This window comes from Phragmites australis, chromosome 18 (genome assembly GCF_958298935.1).
Source record: "Phragmites australis chromosome 18, lpPhrAust1.1, whole genome shotgun sequence".
Lineage (NCBI taxonomy): Eukaryota > Viridiplantae > Streptophyta > Magnoliopsida > Poales > Poaceae > Phragmites > Phragmites australis.
Window position 1 is genome coordinate 758,119 of NC_084938.1, and position 16,573 is coordinate 774,691.

The window sequence follows — 16,573 nt, forward strand, 5'->3', positions numbered from 1 at the left end:
CCTAGCAGAATCTAGTGAGCAATTGCTTGGGCGCGCAAGAGATCCACTAGGAACAATGCTTGCTTTCCCTGTGGCTTACACTGCAATTACCAATCTGGCAGTGCTAAGGTAAGATGACTTTGCCATCGCCTTACGCTGCTGCAAAAGCAAAATGCAAGCAGCACCTTTGACCTTCGTCTCTCCTTGTGTTGGTATACGAGAAAGAACTACAACCATTCTTCGAAACTAATCTCTCATAATTCGTATATGTACAACTACATCACATTCTTGATACAAGAACCTATACACATAAAATGGCCGAATGCTACGTAAAATGTTACATTCTCAGATAGGAAGGAAAAAAGTTACAGTACACAACCACCGGCCGTACTCTATCTACAACATTCACCGACGTTCCCTAACTCTGATGTCAACTGTGAACCATGCACCATTACATGGAATTGTTCTTCCATAACTACATCCAACTTCCGCTCAGTGAGGATCGTGAGATCATAACACAGTTGCAGCAAATATTGACACCTGCAAAAAGAAAACATAACTTTAGTCTTCATTCCAAAGAAGCAAGAGATTCCAGCTTTATAGCAACAACTGTGCTACTTTAGGTTAGATTTCATTCTCTGTACAATCAATGGCTAAAAGGCAAACCTAAACACAGTACATCGACATGCATGGGCAAACACATAGAACAATAATATTCCAATTGTGGTAAACTAAATGAGCAAAATAAGAAGAATGAAAGGCACTTTTATTGACAATTGAAGCCATGCTAGTCGCTAGATGTAGTTCTAGAGAACAGGAAATCCACAAGATCCAGACTGTTTTAAAATCAGAGTCATACAATCACAAGTAAATATTGAATAATGGCAAATCAAATGCAAAAAAGCAAAACATCTGGGGTTCTAAAAATTTCTGGATGATCTTTAATTTTTATGTTACAATTCACACGGACACAGAGACACATTCCATCGCGTCAATTGAAAAATGAAGGGGAATGGTAATTTGCCAGTTCCCATAGTTTGCTTTTCGAAATCAGCTATTTGCTGACCAAGTTGGACTTTAGATTTCAAGCAAACTTCTGCCAACAAGGAACCTACATGAATCAGCCAGAATCAAGTACCTTAGCAGCATCACAAAATTAGGCTCGCGATGCTATTCAAAACAATAAACGCGAATAATCAAGCAATACTTAGCAGTCACGAGAAAATTTAGTGGGGATAACTAGAGCAATACCAATTTAAAACTGTCTATAAGCCTACAATCCTACATTACACAGCTTTCATTTGGATTCAACAAATTATGAGGATCACCATCAAGGGATTTTCCACCTAATATTGAGCTACTGAAACCTCTCATTCAACTAGGAATGATGGCAAACTTTTATCTGTGCTACCACTTCTCACTAACCGATCTATGTACGCAACAAGATTGAGAAGAAATGAGGACACTTCGTCAACGTACCATCAGGAGGCTTCACAGTTCGCATCACTCTCCATTTTTCTTGAATAAGTTCTCACCTTTCTGGAGAACTCCTTAACTAAAGAACTATCTGAAAATGTCAAAGGAGTGTCTTCAGCAATAGGATCCCTCACATAAAATAGACTAATAGGCCTCCTTTCAGTTTCATCAGCTGGAGCTTCCTCAGGTATATCACGATACAAATGTTTGAGAATGAAGAGAGCAGTATCATGATCTCGCCAGTAGTTGCTACAGGAATCAATCCACAGACCAGTTAAAACCAGAAAATTCATTTGTAAAAATAATAACCAAACCAACAGGAAAGGTTACAGAACTCACGTATGAGATCCCAGGGCAGATAAATATGGGTGTTGAAATGTTTTCGCCTGGAATAAGATTATTAAGACTTTAAATATAAAAGCATACAAGAAAAACAAGTCAAAAATAAAAGAAAGAGAAGGTGGATCGTGTCAGAACAGTACACAATACTTAATTGTACATTATTGTAACTGACCAGCACATTAACATACACAGCAGAGGACGCTCATTTTAAATGCATGTCCTTGTAGTAATACACCAATACAGAGTAGAAATTGAGCTTTCTCTAATCGCAAAATTTTAATCACCTGAAGCACATGATCAATTCGACCTTCTGGCGAACCTGTCAGCCTTTCCATCATCATGGAACCATATGATCTTCCTTTCTCATTAGTACCCTCACTATCCTCTAAATGAACAAAAATTGTCAGAACATTGCTTGTTTGCTAAATGAGAAAAAGATAAAAACATACGAATACCTTCTGTGTCATTTCTGCTCAGTGCTAGAAAAGCAGCTACTGCTTTAACCTAAACAGGAATTGAAACTGAAGGGGTAAGAGTGCAAACTCATTAAGTATGAGCTATGCTAGCAACTTTGTTTCTAAATCATTCACTAGTGTAAAATGTACTGCTAAATGTATAAAAACCACCAAGATTCACATTTTTGTTCGCTAAAAGCGTAGACTATTCAGACAACAATTGCAGAAGGGCAGACCTTACCTTCAATGACTTCAATTGACGGGTAATGGCTTGAGAACGTGCAGAAACATCTTCTGCGAACTCCTGCATGATGTATCAAACCAAATCAGGTAATAAGGGGCAAAACCTGTTGAGTAAAAACTGAGACATGCTCCAACGCACCTGCACTCCTACATGTATCCTCTTTCCGCCTCTATGGTAGGGTACAATGACAGGGCGCTTGTTCATATAATCTTCACATACAAGTGGTTCAACTCTGTATAAAAGCCCACCTAGATTCATGTGACATGTTCCTCACTTCGCAACAGATAAGTGCACTGTCTTCCAGTGCAATAAAGAAACATAACTAAAAGTGATGAAGCTTATGTACTACATATTTTGATACAAGATTAGCTTTATTTAGTTCCCTTGTGAATTGTATATTTCATGAACTCTCCAAACATGAGGTAAGAAAAATGCTATGTGAGAAAGCTACAAACCTGTATGCTACAGGATCAAAAGGATGGAAAATGTTGAACATCTGCCGGCAGCATGGCATCTCTTCAATTATGTTCTTGTCTTGCCAATAATCCTTCCCCCCGCCTTTAGAAGAAGGTATAAAATTCAGATATAAAGCAACAAATCATGTAACGACTGCCAATCATGGGAACACTAGCCAGTCACCAGGAGCAATACTCAGTAGCTACATAGAGAAATAAATGCTAATAGTGAAAAACATGTGTCGCTAAATGGACCCCTATAATTGTAGGAACCACATCTCAGTCTATCCATTTTATTCTTTCAAAAAAATTATCCATTTTAAAGAACTTCAGATTTTTATTCGTCCAAAAGAAGCATGTTATAATACATGTGATGAATTGACAAGAAAAACCGATCATTCTTGAAAGTAGTCTTTCAGCCATTTTCCCTGCTCATTGTTCATGCTTGAAGCATAGCTTCAATAGTTTTTTTTTTTCCAGCAGCTAGTAGATGAATATAGTCAAGTAGGTACTTAACATGGTGACAAAATGCTAAAATGCTCGATATAATTTTATATCTAAACATCAGATTATCTAAACCAAAAACAGATAAAAAAACATCAACACTGGTGCAAAGCAAGCAGACAGCAGACAAAAGGTTGATTGTTTTTCCAATGATAACCAGTTTATAAACAGAAATATTATCAGTCAAAGGTTTCATACCAATACCAATACGAACATTCCGGAGGGACAGAAAGACTCCCAAGGGAGATCCAACAGCAAAGAATGTGTCAACCTGAATATCCAAAAGTGACACGATGATGGCATAAAAATAGAATCAAAAGTAAACTCTAATGACTAAACAGATTACTGAAAAATAATTCAGGACAGATTACCTTAAAATTTAGTTTAGTGTATCTAATTTGTGGTGTGTAGGACTGAATTGTGCTGCCTTGCCCCATTGAAATGACTAATGACATGTGTTGTGTATGATTGGCATCATTACCTACCACAAATATACATAAAAATTTGAATAAACATTAGCAAAGGTAAAGATAACAAGTCTTCCAAGAGATTCCACGCACAAAAAGCAACCAGTTACCTTCATGACACTCAAAACCACCGATGTTTTCAGACACTAAATCATTCTGTTGTTCAAGTTGTATTAGTCTAGCCTTAAGACGTTTCACCTGCATGAAAGAGAGGTATAGGTCTCAGTTTGACATAACTTGTACTATGGCTTGGCTCCAAGACAACACCATTAAATCTTGGGCTTAGAAACTAGTTATTGAATATATTCTCATTATCATTCTCACGAGGAAATCAACAAATGATGAGCCTTCTTATACAGTTAGATGAATCCTAGGTGATAAGTGCGTTAAAAATTAAACAAATTCCATATATTCACACCTCTTCTTCTAATGAATAGATCAGTTTGTCTTTGTCAAGGACCTCATCGTGGACTTTCTCAGCAGATTTTGAAATGCTAGACCCATCAGCATCTTCTGTGCTTACAGCTGATGTAGACACTTCTTCACTTTGTTCTTCATCCACTGCAATAGGTGATGCAAGCGCAGCATCATTCTCTGGAGTATTCTCAAGCACACATGACAGGTGATTGTTGTCTGTATGTGAAGGATCAGTTTTGGTGCTGTTCTCGTCAACAACACCATTTACATTATCAGCACAAGATCGCTGTACAGTTGAAGAAGTATCATGCTCTTTTGCGCCCGACACATGTACAGAAGCTACATTGGGTGATTTTACTATTTGACTTTCGTTAGGCGTAACTTCCATGTTCAGATACTCTGTTGGAAATGGGGCTGAAAGGGACTCTTGATGACAAAGTATATCGTAAGATAGAACACTTCCTAATGAGTGGCCATACAATGAAACCTGCAAAAAAAGGCAAAATCATCAGTGCAAGTCCAATCATTGAAAAAAAAAGGTGAAAGAATCAAGGACTGCAAACCTTTCCACTATAACCAGGATTTCTCTTCAAAAACTTCATGTACAACCTGTTCAACTGGTTTGAGACCTGTTATACATTAAGGAAAAATGGACTCAAGGTCTCAAGCTGATGATGAGTTTGAGGATATGCTCCTATTCAGTTCAGGTCCTATGGACAAAAAGTGATGGATATGGGCATATGGCAAGGGCAATTAAAACAATTTCAATTTGAACTCCGTGAGATGCATGAAAAAGAGAATAAATTAATGAGAAATCTGATAGTTGTCCAGCAAAGGAAGGAAGCATGATTGCTAAACAATTTAACTAACTTCTATCTTTTCAAGAAATTCAGGTTCTATTCAATATGAGACAGGTTAAAAAAAAAATCAGCATTATATTTGAATCCTCCTGGAAAAATCATCAGTGGTCTATTAATCCTACCACCATTTTTTGCATTCTCCTCCACCACTTGTCTGCGGTGTGACAAAGGAACATGTGAATATTGGGTGGACACATGCTCTAATGCAGCAATTCTTGAGCTACAATGCTAGGATGGAAATATATTCGAACCATAAATGCTTGAACTAGGACTATTAAAAAATGTAATCCCGCTAAAGAATCTAATACCACCAAACAAAGTAGGACTACAAAAAAAAAAAAATCTAAAGCCAATGAATAAAATCAAGGAATCTGTAAAAATGACAGAGAATAGTGGGTAATAAAGCAAAATACCGAGTCAATTATATGCTGACAGTAGATAGGACTCATATAATATAGAACATCATGAACTGTGGCGCCTAACGCTACACGAAGACCTTTAACACCATCCAAAGTTATTTTCTCAACAGTACGTTCACCACTGAGCTTCAAGCTCTTCCTCCACTGCAATAATAAGCATCACTATTAAGAAAAAGACGCCAACAAAAAACCAACATGTTAATCTGTACTTCCACCATACTTAGCAATATAAATAAGTGATAACTAAATACTTTATTTGTGAAAAGGTCAGAGATGACAATGTTTGCCTAAGAATACATATAACTAGAAATGCCTGAGTGTTGGACAACAACCTGTCATATGTATCTCGGATCTCTGTGCCAAACAACCCCTTATAGTTAATTTAAAGAAATGGATTAAATTCAAAAGTAATGCTGTAAAGCACCACGCGTTTTTTGGTTACCATATGTAATAAAGTAGTTCAAAATTAGATCAAGCATTCTTTATATGTTATCTCAGGCTCTCAGCATTGCCTGAACCCAAATTCAGACTTGCTTTATCATGCTAACCAGGTCATACAGAGATTTCAGCAGGAGGTATCACACACTGGTAACTTTCAATTCTTACCTGACAAGGAATAAATAGAACCCTCTGGGTACTTCGTTGATAAGGAGTTAAGTATCTTTCAGCTAGGTTGGTAGTTACTCGGTGGAAATTGACAACATCGTCAACAAGATTAGCTTTCTCCAATCTCTGTCCGATGCCATGAACCATGAATACCAGATGACCAACTGGAACCTATTAAAAGTAATTGTGGAATACATTATCACTCAAAGTTTTAAAGCACCAAAAACCTTGTAAAGTTTATGGAAATTCTCTTGAACAAACATGAACTTCTGATTATATTTCATTAATGTGGCAATCATTTGTAAGATGAATAGATAGGGCTAAGGAATCTGGACAATCGAATAAAGTGTTCCACTCAAGAATAGTTTTGTACATGTGCAAATTTGCCATCATGCCATTTGAGTACGGTAGGCCACATATGAGAAGTCATATAATGTCACCTAATTGCATATTAAACAAAAAAAAAATTGACAATAGGAAGGATACCGATAGAGGCAGCATCAAATCCAGATAAACTAGAAAATGGAACAAAGTATTCTGAAGTACTTTTTTCTGTAACAACTATGTGGATCTATTCTTTGCCTGGGAGATAATAATATCAATTTATTGCGCACTTCAGTCTTACTTCCAAATTCCGACTACTGATGTGGAGAAAGATAAGGCTCATGCAACTCATCCTGGGAAAGATTGCAAATACCTGAGAGCAGTAATCATCCATTTCCTCTTCTTTCTGCTGCCGCAGCTCATCCTAACAAAGAATCAGATGTCAATTATACACTAAACAAGAATTGACTGTAGGATTACAGCGATAATAAGATGGTGAAAGGCATACAGAGAGAGAACCCCTAAAAAAGGTGAGACGATCTCATTCCAGATTCATGCTTGCAGACTCTGATATCAAGTTGACAAACCAAAAATAGGACTGCATTTCAAATTTTGAAGCAAAAAGGAATGAAAACTAAGGAGGTTTTCCTCCTTACTAGTCCATTTGTTAAAGTAATTTCTCATGCAAGTTTCAAAACTCAAATAGTACAGAACTCCCATGTGGTTAAAATGCACCAACATGCAAGGTTACTGAATGATGAGATGGTGACCTTCATCTATGCAGTACAAAATAGTTGGTCTGTGCTAACTGTATCTAGTTCACCTCAGAGGCACTAGATTAAATTACATATTCAATAGGACATAACTGTAATTACTTTATCAGTCCTTCAGGATGCTGCTAAGAATGAACTTGTGCCTATAGCTAATTTTCCATCCATACAGATGTCAATACTTTGTGCTTATAAAATAAAGAACAAATGAGCAATGAACATCAACAGAACCGAATATCAAGAGTTCAGGTATCTCAGGGTTTTAGTACATATAAAAAGCTTCAACTTCTACATCCTCCAAGTAATCAAACTTATGTGTTTGAAAACACTTGATAAATATAAGAGGCATTAAGAATCGCTAACACAGTAGTTTACCTGTGAAGGCTTCCCAGATTCAGAAAAAGAAAACCCACGCCTTAATTTGATTGTGTTGCTACCTAGCCTAGGACCTGTATCAAAGACAAGACAAGCTTCCCAAGTATCATCCTCTCCAGTAAAAAGAGCATGCAAGTCCTGCACAAGATATATTTTAGCCTTGACCTCAAGTTATCTTTCTTCCTTTTCTGAGGGAGCCTTATCAGCTTATTACATACCGGTGTACTTCCTTGGAGATCAACCCGTGCTGCAAATAGGCCTGAAGGTTGAAATTTGCGACGATGCCAGACCTAGTTTTGACAACATCAGGGTGCTCAGTTGTTTTCTGAGCTAAGGAAATTAGAGAAGGGAGTATATGTATGGACAAAATCAACAGTGGAACATGAAAAGGGTGAAAGATTTATCCACAATGTAGGTCGCACCATGGCATATGTAGTTATATCATTTTCCCTCACAACCCATGGTTTGTTAAAAAAAATCCTTATAGCAGTTATGACAAATTGGCAATCCTGAAAATGGTTCTTAATAGCCTTGGCACGATGTTACTAAAGAATACCCCACAAAGCATTTGTACCTGACAATTATATGCTAACTCAAGTTGTTCGGAAACATCCTCACGCAAGGGGATCCAATCAAGACCACCTTTGCGTGCAAACCAGTGGCCTCTCAAGACACGCCTGTTCTCCCCATTCCAGTAGACAGGGAAGCAATGACGTCGCTTCAAATCAACCTGCAGTAGTGTAGGATGTTATGACAAAAAACAAGCTCACTAGCTAACATATTGAATGCCAAAACGAAAACACCATACTGCAGATATGTAAGAAAAGTTCTCTTAGGTTTCAAGTTTACTGGTTTTATTTCTACTCCTGCTCAGCAACTAACTATGGGTATAACCAAATATGGACAAATAACAAAGTTCGCTTCCCATGATCCATACATGCTTTGGCAAACAACAAAAAAAGTTTGCTAGCATGACTAGTGATAGAACGTACTAGAGAAGGGATTACAAACCTCATAAAGTCCACCTTTCACAGGTACCCCAACCCGCTCCTCCTCCACCTTATACAGATCTCCTGAGTCTGAATCATCACCTTTTACCAAGGATCCTCTTGGTCCTTCGCTGCATTCAGCATACTCCCTCCACCAGTATGCAAGCAGCTCTTCCTCCCTCTACATACAGTAACCGAATAACATTAAATTCAAGAGAAGCGATAAAATAAAATATGGAGGATATTCCCCTTATATTGTGTAGGAGATGTAAACTAAAAGAATGAACCAAATTTAAAAAGCAAATGTGCAAAACATACACTACTGTAGATAAATTAGCACAGCTCAACCCTAGGAATCGCCATCGGAGATTAATTATCTAACGATGTTACCAATATTCGAATGGGCTGTATCACAAAAGCTATAGCATAATTATTATTACTACTACTACCAGTGTTGGGGCACCAACTAGAGCAGAATTTCAGAAGCTATAGCAACCTCCAAGAAAGATGCCTCCAGTGCTAGAGAGTCCCTCATGCTGAACCGGAAATAGTCTCCTTTCCCCACTATTTCTGTCCGTGGTACCGACGAAGATAGCACTGCATCAACAGCACGAAAACGTCAAGAGCCAAATTAGTGATAGTTTCGGCTCAAGTGTAGATAAAGTGATAGTTCAAAAAACCAATCAATTATAACAATAGCATGTGCTGAACTACGCAGGCACGCTATGGTACTGTTCAATCATCAGGAGCCTAAAGTAGCTAGATGTCGAATGGAACTTAGGGCATGTTTGTTTCAGCTAGAGATTCTGAAAAGCAGCTTATAAAAGCTGAATTGTGAAAAGCTGGATTGTGAAAAGCTGGATTATGAAAAGCTTTTAGATTGTAGATTCTAAAAAAATTTAATGGACAGTTTAGTAAAATGGACTTTCACAATCTATCAAAAGCTGAGGAAAACCAGCTTCTCAGATTCTCACAATCCAACCAGCAGATTTTAAAAAGCTATAACAAAAAACTGCCTGTTTGTTTCAGCTTCGGATTATAAAAGCTGAAAGTCAGAATCTGAAGTTGAAACAAATAGGGCCTTAAATTGCAACTCCATTTTTTGGTCAGGGGAGGGCGCACATGCGCCAACCTTTTGAAATTCCCATATCAGTTACGAGTCTAAATTAGCAACTAGTGTGTGTGACATCTAAACCCCAGTTAACGCTAGTCATAGAGTTAGCGAGCCATGGATGAATTGCTCGGAAGCAGCAGAGCAAGGGGCTCGCTGATTAACTAGTGGAGTAGCACATCAAGCACGCGGCTGGCGGGTGATGGGACGGCGGCGGCGCACCTTTGTCGGTGAGGGGGAGCTTGCAGAAGTACCAGCGGACGTCCTCGCCGTCGGAGGGGCTCTTGGTGCGTGCGAGGTACTTGCGGCGCGCCGCGCAGTTCTCTATCGCGTCCTCCAGCCGCGCGATGTTGGACGGCGTGTTCTGCAGCGAGTCCGGCGACGCGCCCTCCGCACCCGCGTCCGGGGCCGCCGCGTAGCTCGTCGACGCCCCGGGCGTGGAGGCGCCCGACGGCGCGTCCCCCGCGCCGCCCCGCGCCCAGGTCTCGTCGGGGCTCGCCATGCGCGCCGCTCCCAATTCGGGATCGCCGCCGACGAGGGAAAGGGAGGAGGAGCTGAGTCGGAGACGGGGAAGAGAGAAGAGGGCGGTGGGGTCCAACGTAGGCACCGGCACGGGACGGAACGTGCAAGTCCGGCCTGGGTCGGGCTAGTGGTTGTACCAATCGGTCCATGGACGCGGGTTAAAAACACATCAAATTTGAATTCGCGCAGCTTTTGCAACAAAACGTTTGATGTATTCTCCTACTCTATTATCACCATTGGATGTTCCATGGACGAAGGATGTCGTAGGCATTGGTTGCGTGCTAGGAATTACTTTTTTTTAAAAAAATGAACATGCTACGGATTAGTTGTAATGTATTGTGCTAGATTGGCTTGCGCGTGAGCATACGAATACTAGATGCCTCGGATAAGCCACTCAATAGAAAAATCATCAAGAGTTTTAAAATATTCATCTTAAAGCATATTCATCCACTTTTAATCTACGTCGTCGTACCTTCAGCTCCCGAGAAGCATAACCCCAGATCATGAAAGGATTTCATATCGCTCGTGTTTATCGTGTTTTCTCCAATATTCTATGGAGAAAAAGAGAGAAAATACACACTTAAAGTGGGGTAAGTTTAGATGCTTTTCTTCACTTCTACGGGTCCAAACTAGAAATCCCATGTGGTAAGCGAACTTTTCATCCATACAGTCAAGCGTTACGTATTGAGGACCTGTTTGAAGCGTACGCAACAATACGCTTTCCCTAACCCCTTGCATCCTCAGAAATACGCCTCTTTTGAAAGGACACGTACTATTTGTAAAAAAAATTACGCCTTCTCGGCCCATGATATAGCTGGGCTAGGCAGGACGCGTTCTTCCCCCTCATCACCAGAAGCGCCTCCACGTCCGCCCGTGAAAAAAAAAAATCGGGTGCGGCGAAAACCTTCAAACCCTAATCCCTTCGCCCCCATGGCAGACTCCGATGCAGCGCCGCCGCCACCGGAGGTAGCCCCCGAGGAGCAGCCCCCGGCCGTCGAATCCGCCTCTGCCGCCGCCGTCGCCCAGGAGGTGGCCACCGCAGGCGAGGGCGATCACAAGAGGAAGCTCGAGGAGGTCGACGCCGGCGCGGAGGCGAACGGCGCCGGCGAGGATGCCAAGCGCCCGCGCGTGGACGGCGAGCCCAACGCAGCAGGTGAATCTCTTGCCCCCCCCCCCCCCTCTCTATCTGTGCCTGAACCTAGGATTTATTGTACTAGACACAGTCACTACCTATTGAAACATTCGGTTGAACTGATTGATTCGCTCGCTGTCTCTCTTGGGATCAGAGGACAGCAAGGTTGCTCCAGCGGAGGGGGCGGCAGATGCTGCGAATGGCATGGTCGCTCTTGCTGTGGATTCGCAGGCGGGTTCTGAGGAGAAGCCACTTGAGCCCAAACCGGAAGCAGCGGCTGAAACTCCACAGCAAGAAGGTGCTGCATCAAGTGCCGCACAGGAGACTTCTCGAAAAATCGAAGTGCCCAATAGCAAGGTATATTACTTGAAGGAATATCTGGTTTGCCGTCAGATTCTACTTGATAGTTCATAATACTAGTGAGGTTTAGGAGGAACGGAGGGGGAAAAACATGATTAGAAGCACTTACAGGAACCACTAACTTTGGCATGCTGTTCGGGGTATGCTGATTTTGGGAATCCATGCAGGTCGGTGTCCTAATAGGAAAAGCTGGTGAAACAATCAGGAACTTGCAAACGAGCTCAGGTGCAAAAATCCAAATAACCAAGGACGTTGATGCTGACTCGAGTGCCCTGACTCGTCAAGTTGAATTAGTTGGAAACCTTGAAAGCATTGATAAAGCTGAGCAGCTCATTAAGAGTGTTATAGCTGAGGTACACTAAATGTGTTGTTTCCTTCATTCTAGTTGGTCTTTTGAATCATATATCCATCCATACAAGTAACAAATAACATTTTCTCGAATGCTATACTCCAGGCTGAGGCTGGTGGTTCCCCTGCCTTAATAGCTAGAGGTTTTGGAAGTGGACAGTCAGGATCAGAGCAGTTTGAGATGACAGTTCCTGATAACAAGGTTAGTTCTTAGCATTAATGATGAAGTATATTGCATACCATTTTATTTGTTTAACCATTATCTTGTTTCTACAGGTTGGTCTGATTATTGGAAAAGGCGGCGAGACAATAAAAAATCTGCAAACAAGATCTGGTGCTCGTATTCAGGTGGTTATATTACTTGTTATGTTGGCATGGTATACTGTTACAGCTGATATCAAATGAGGCCTAAGGTGGTGAGAATTTTGAAAATTTCTTGTAGTTGATACCCCAACATCCTCCAGAGGGTGTTACATTGACTGAAAGAACTGTACGTGTTACTGGGAATAAGAAGCAGATCGAAGTTGCAAAAGATATGATCAAGCAAGCTATGAATCAGGTGATGTGATCCTGTTCTGTGCTTTGTATAGTCTGTTCGTGCTTTCATTTTTCTGTGTTGTTAGAAGATCACATGCAGGATGCAGCTGCTTTATGCTTTTTATTGTTCATTTGTGCTGTGATTAATTCAATTATGCTTTGTTAATGCGATCCTGCTTCATGCTTCATGATTGTATCTTCATTCACGATATGGTTAAAGCAGTGATGCTAGTATTGAATTTAATATTGTCATCATGATACTTTTGTTATTCATGGCATGACTGTTGAGCACATTGCTTTACATATGGCTTACCTTGATGTTGTTGATCGATTCTGTTTTAACTTTGTTGAGCAAAACTTGAGATTTTCTGTCATTGGATTTCTTAGACTTGTCTCTGATAAGCTTGTTAACTTGCATTGATGTCCCAATTGTACTGATTTTTAGCATAAAGAAAAACACTGTTTGGCATCCTTATTTTGTTAGTAACGTTGTAAATAGATTGCCATTTTCTTGTGTTGGGGAGCTTTGGCCCCTTGCCTGTTTAGTAAATCTGAAGTGTGGTTATAAACTAACCAGTCTCTTCTACAATTGGTCTTGTATGAAGTATCAATCTTGATATATAGCAGTGCCTAGTTGGACTGGAAGGTAAGTTCTTAATCAGCGACCTGTTTCTGTGTTTTCTCTTCCACTTTTTGATGAAAGATAAATGAGACAATGGATGCCATCACTTTGGCACAACTGAGGACTTATAACTTTTAAGTGAATAATTTGATTCTTTCAGCTTCATGAGTTGTAAATTTATTATCTCCTCCTGTATACATTGTTACTGAGGAATATTTGTTTCTTAAGGTGTATGCTTAATCAAATTTGCAATCTACATGAATATTTTCAACTTTCTTTCCCTCATCAAAATCCCTGTCCTAGTTACTAGGCATTATGATCTTGTATGGGCTTACTTTCCTTTCTCGTTTTTACAACACCATGCATGCTTCCGTACTCGTCCATCAGAATAATGTTCCCGGTTTATGTATATAATATGAATTGTGAAAGAGCCAAAGGCATGCATGATCAGTAACAAGTTCATTTGAGAGATTTGGATACATTTCACACAATTCTTGTGGCTGGTTCCATTAGCTTGACTATTCTTCAAAGTACATGTATAAATAGAACTTTTCACATCCGTTGAAATTCTCTGTAAACATGGGCATGCTTAGTTGAAGTAAAATGGAGCACAAGTGTGTTGGACGCTTTGACCTGATCTATGATTATACCAATGGTTTGCCCAGTTAGCCTTTTGCTAATTATTAGATGAGATATGTTTCTGTTTCCTACGTAAGAAGTCAGAACTGACTCATCAGGTTCACCCGCTTCCAGTTTCTGTGAATTATTTTTGTTGAAGGTGCCAATTTGGAGTTGGTTGGGTATCCTAATGCAGATACGGCTAGGCTTTCCTCATGGGGGTCAACATCCTTCATCCTATATGTGCACAGAAGAGGGATATTGATCATTATCCCTTACCCGTGCATGGTTTGTGTAGTTGGTAACTGGTAAGGCTGCCTATGCTGAAAAGGAAACTGAAACGGTATGGCATTGGAAGACAGCAACAAATGTATCGTTGCCATGACAAGGCTACTGCATCACCATGTCTAGGTTTGCTAAATTGTTTGTGACTGTATGTTGTCTGCAAAGCACCACTTTTATATGCTATACCTGAACAGCAGCGAATTTGCTCATCACTGTTAGTTATTTGATATGCTAGCATTCTGACTAGATTGTTGAAGTAATCCTGTCAGGAAATTCGGGTTAATTAGCATTATTGTCATGACCAATATTGTCACAGTTGCTATCGGATGTGTGCTGCTGTGCATTTAATCTCTCAATATTCTTGTGTTCCATTGAAACTGTTTGCATTAAGGATCTACCATTTACAAGCTTCTTAAGATGCACCAACATGTTGAATTCCAAACCTTTTTTCGAATCTCCACGCTTGTTGCAATTTTAATGATGGTGAACCAAGGGTCTTGTTGATATTTGCATTCTAATAATGGTTTCACATCAGATTGACATTTTGAATCTCTTAATGATTAGGATCATGTCGTCCACGTGGCTGTGGAAGTTTCGGTAGTAGTGTTAATGAGATCCATTTCTTGAACATTGTTTCTTGCATGATTTAGCTGCCAGTGATGGACTGTCTTTAAGGAAGTATTATACTTGAGCTGATATGCTGGCCTATTTTCTTATTGTTATTCGAATCTAACGTGAACGCTGTCTGATTTCCCCTTGATAACATCTTATAAATGCATTTTGCTTTATGTGTTAAGGTTTGGATCTGCACTATTTGGTACTATCTGCTATATAGTTTTCCCTTTGGTTCCTAACATGCTTTCTTATACAGACATTTTCAAGACATACAACTCAATCTGGTGGATATGGTCCGCAAAATTACCGCCCTCAGGGTCATGGTGCAGCTTCTCAGTGGGGGCCACGCTCTCAAACTCAGCCTGGCTATGGATACCCACCAAGAGGTATGCCTCCACCCCAGAACTACAACCAACCCTACGGTGGCTACCCGCAGCAGCCACCACCAAGGGGTGGCGTGAGCTGGGACCAGAGGCAGGGCCCTCCGCCACATTCTTCCCATCAGGGTGGTGGTTATGACTACTACAAGCAGGGATCTCAACCATATGATAGCCAGCCACCAAGCTACCCCCCTGGACCTGGGAACTACAACAGTTATGGGCAGGCGCAGGCTCCTAGCTATGGACAACCTCAGTACCCGCAACCTCCGCCTCAACAGAACTATGGCCATGGGTATGGTGATCCTAGATATAATGCTCCGGCACCGAACCAGCAGTACTATGGGCAGCCATCAATGGGCCCCCAGCAAGGCTATCCTCAACAGCCCGATCCTTATGCTAGGCCTGCATACAGCGGACCAGGACAATGGCAGCCCAGAGGTGCACCGGCTGCAGATGGCACCTACCAAGCACCACCTCCTACATCTTATGGGCCACCATCTCAGCAACCTCCTGCTTATGGTCAAACATATGGTGCAACTACTGGGCCTGATGGGTATGCTCAACAGGGTTACCCACAGCAGGGTGGGCAAGCGCAAGCTCCATATGGCCAGAGTGCACCAGCAGCACCAGGTTATCCTCAGCAAGGTGGTTATGCACAGTTCCCACCAACCCAACCAGCATATGGTGATCAAGCAGCTCAAACCAATGCGAACTATGGTTACCAGGGAGCTCCGGCTGATCCCAACTATGGAAGTGCGTACCCACAGTCTGGATATGGTCCTACTCCGGCAACTGGTTATGCTACTGCACCAGCAGCTGGCCAACCTGCATATGGTCAGGCAGGATACACCCAGCCCCCTACAAATCCGCCCAGTTACGATCAATCTGCACCACCAGCAGCTCAGAGTGGGTATGCTGCAGCCCCTGCAAATCCACAGCCTGCTGCTGCGAAGGGGGTGTCGCCGCAGCCAGCTGCTGGATATGGTGGCCAGTGGACTGCATGATATTATCGAACTTCACAGGCATCAAGATCTAGTTTGGTACTGTGTTGAACCGGCTGCTGTTTGGATATGTTGAATGTTTCTGTGGACGCAATCGGCGCGGCTGACTTTTGTCATCTAAAAGGGATTGTAACCCCTCGAGTTGTTATACTGCATCCATGTAGTAACTAGCAGTTGGTTAAGATGACTTTTACATCCTATTCAGTTCTGTTTTGCTTGGTGTTGCCGTGTCGTACTGGAAAGATTGGCGCAGTTTTGCTTGCCATGTGGTTAAGTTGCCAAGTTGGCAATAATTATCTGTTTATGCGAATTCACTCAAACGGAGTGGTTTTGTTTGTATTTGATATCATGTTATTTAGG

At 41.1% G+C, this 16,573-nt stretch overlaps 2 protein-coding genes across 2 annotated transcripts; one reads left to right on the forward strand and one right to left on the reverse strand.

The window, feature by feature from the left end:
* Positions 1-95: 95 nt before the first annotated feature.
* On the reverse strand, positions 96-10,426 carry LOC133899323 (phospholipase SGR2-like). Its single transcript, XM_062340311.1, has 22 exons — positions 10,016-10,426; positions 9,179-9,279; positions 8,705-8,863; positions 8,268-8,423; positions 7,912-7,983; positions 7,694-7,831; positions 6,922-6,972; positions 6,225-6,395; positions 5,613-5,762; positions 4,903-4,968; positions 4,341-4,826; positions 4,033-4,120; positions 3,827-3,936; positions 3,654-3,726; positions 2,952-3,054; positions 2,635-2,728; positions 2,494-2,556; positions 2,253-2,301; positions 2,082-2,182; positions 1,795-1,841; positions 1,459-1,704; positions 96-519 (listed from the first exon to the last, which is right to left on the reverse strand). The coding sequence occupies exons 1-21, from the start codon at positions 10,293-10,295 to the stop codon at positions 1,461-1,463; spliced, it is 2,802 nt and encodes a 933-aa protein (XP_062196295.1). The 5' UTR covers positions 10,296-10,426; the 3' UTR covers positions 96-519; positions 1,459-1,460.
* Positions 10,427-11,159: 733 nt separating this feature from the next.
* Positions 11,160-16,552, forward strand: LOC133899021 (uncharacterized). The gene is made up of 7 exons (XM_062339908.1): positions 11,160-11,468; positions 11,602-11,804; positions 11,975-12,160; positions 12,262-12,357; positions 12,432-12,503; positions 12,598-12,714; positions 15,089-16,552. Exons 1-7 carry the CDS (start codon positions 11,246-11,248, stop codon positions 16,214-16,216), a joined length of 2,025 nt encoding a protein of 674 aa, XP_062195892.1. The 5' UTR covers positions 11,160-11,245; the 3' UTR covers positions 16,217-16,552.
* The last annotated feature ends 21 nt before the right edge of the window (positions 16,553-16,573 follow it).

Coding starts and splice junctions, on each gene's coding strand:
- LOC133899323 (XM_062340311.1), bottom strand. CDS start 10,295: ATGGCGAGCCCCGACGAGACCTGGGCGCGGGGCGGCGCGGGGGACGCG. Junction 4,827..4,902: donor ATCCTGGTTATAGTGGAAAG/GTTTGCAGTCCT, acceptor CTTTTTTTGCAG/GTTTCATTGTATGGCCACTC. Junction 2,557..2,634: donor GGATACATGTAGGAGTGCAG/GTGCGTTGGAGC, acceptor TACATCATGCAG/GAGTTCGCAGAAGATGTTTC.
- LOC133899021 (XM_062339908.1), top strand. CDS start 11,246: ATGGCAGACTCCGATGCAGCGCCGCCGCCACCGGAGGTAGCCCCCGAG. Junction 11,805..11,974: donor TCGAAGTGCCCAATAGCAAG/GTATATTACTTG, acceptor GAATCCATGCAG/GTCGGTGTCCTAATAGGAAA. Junction 12,715..15,088: donor TCAAGCAAGCTATGAATCAG/GTGATGTGATCC, acceptor TTTCTTATACAG/ACATTTTCAAGACATACAAC.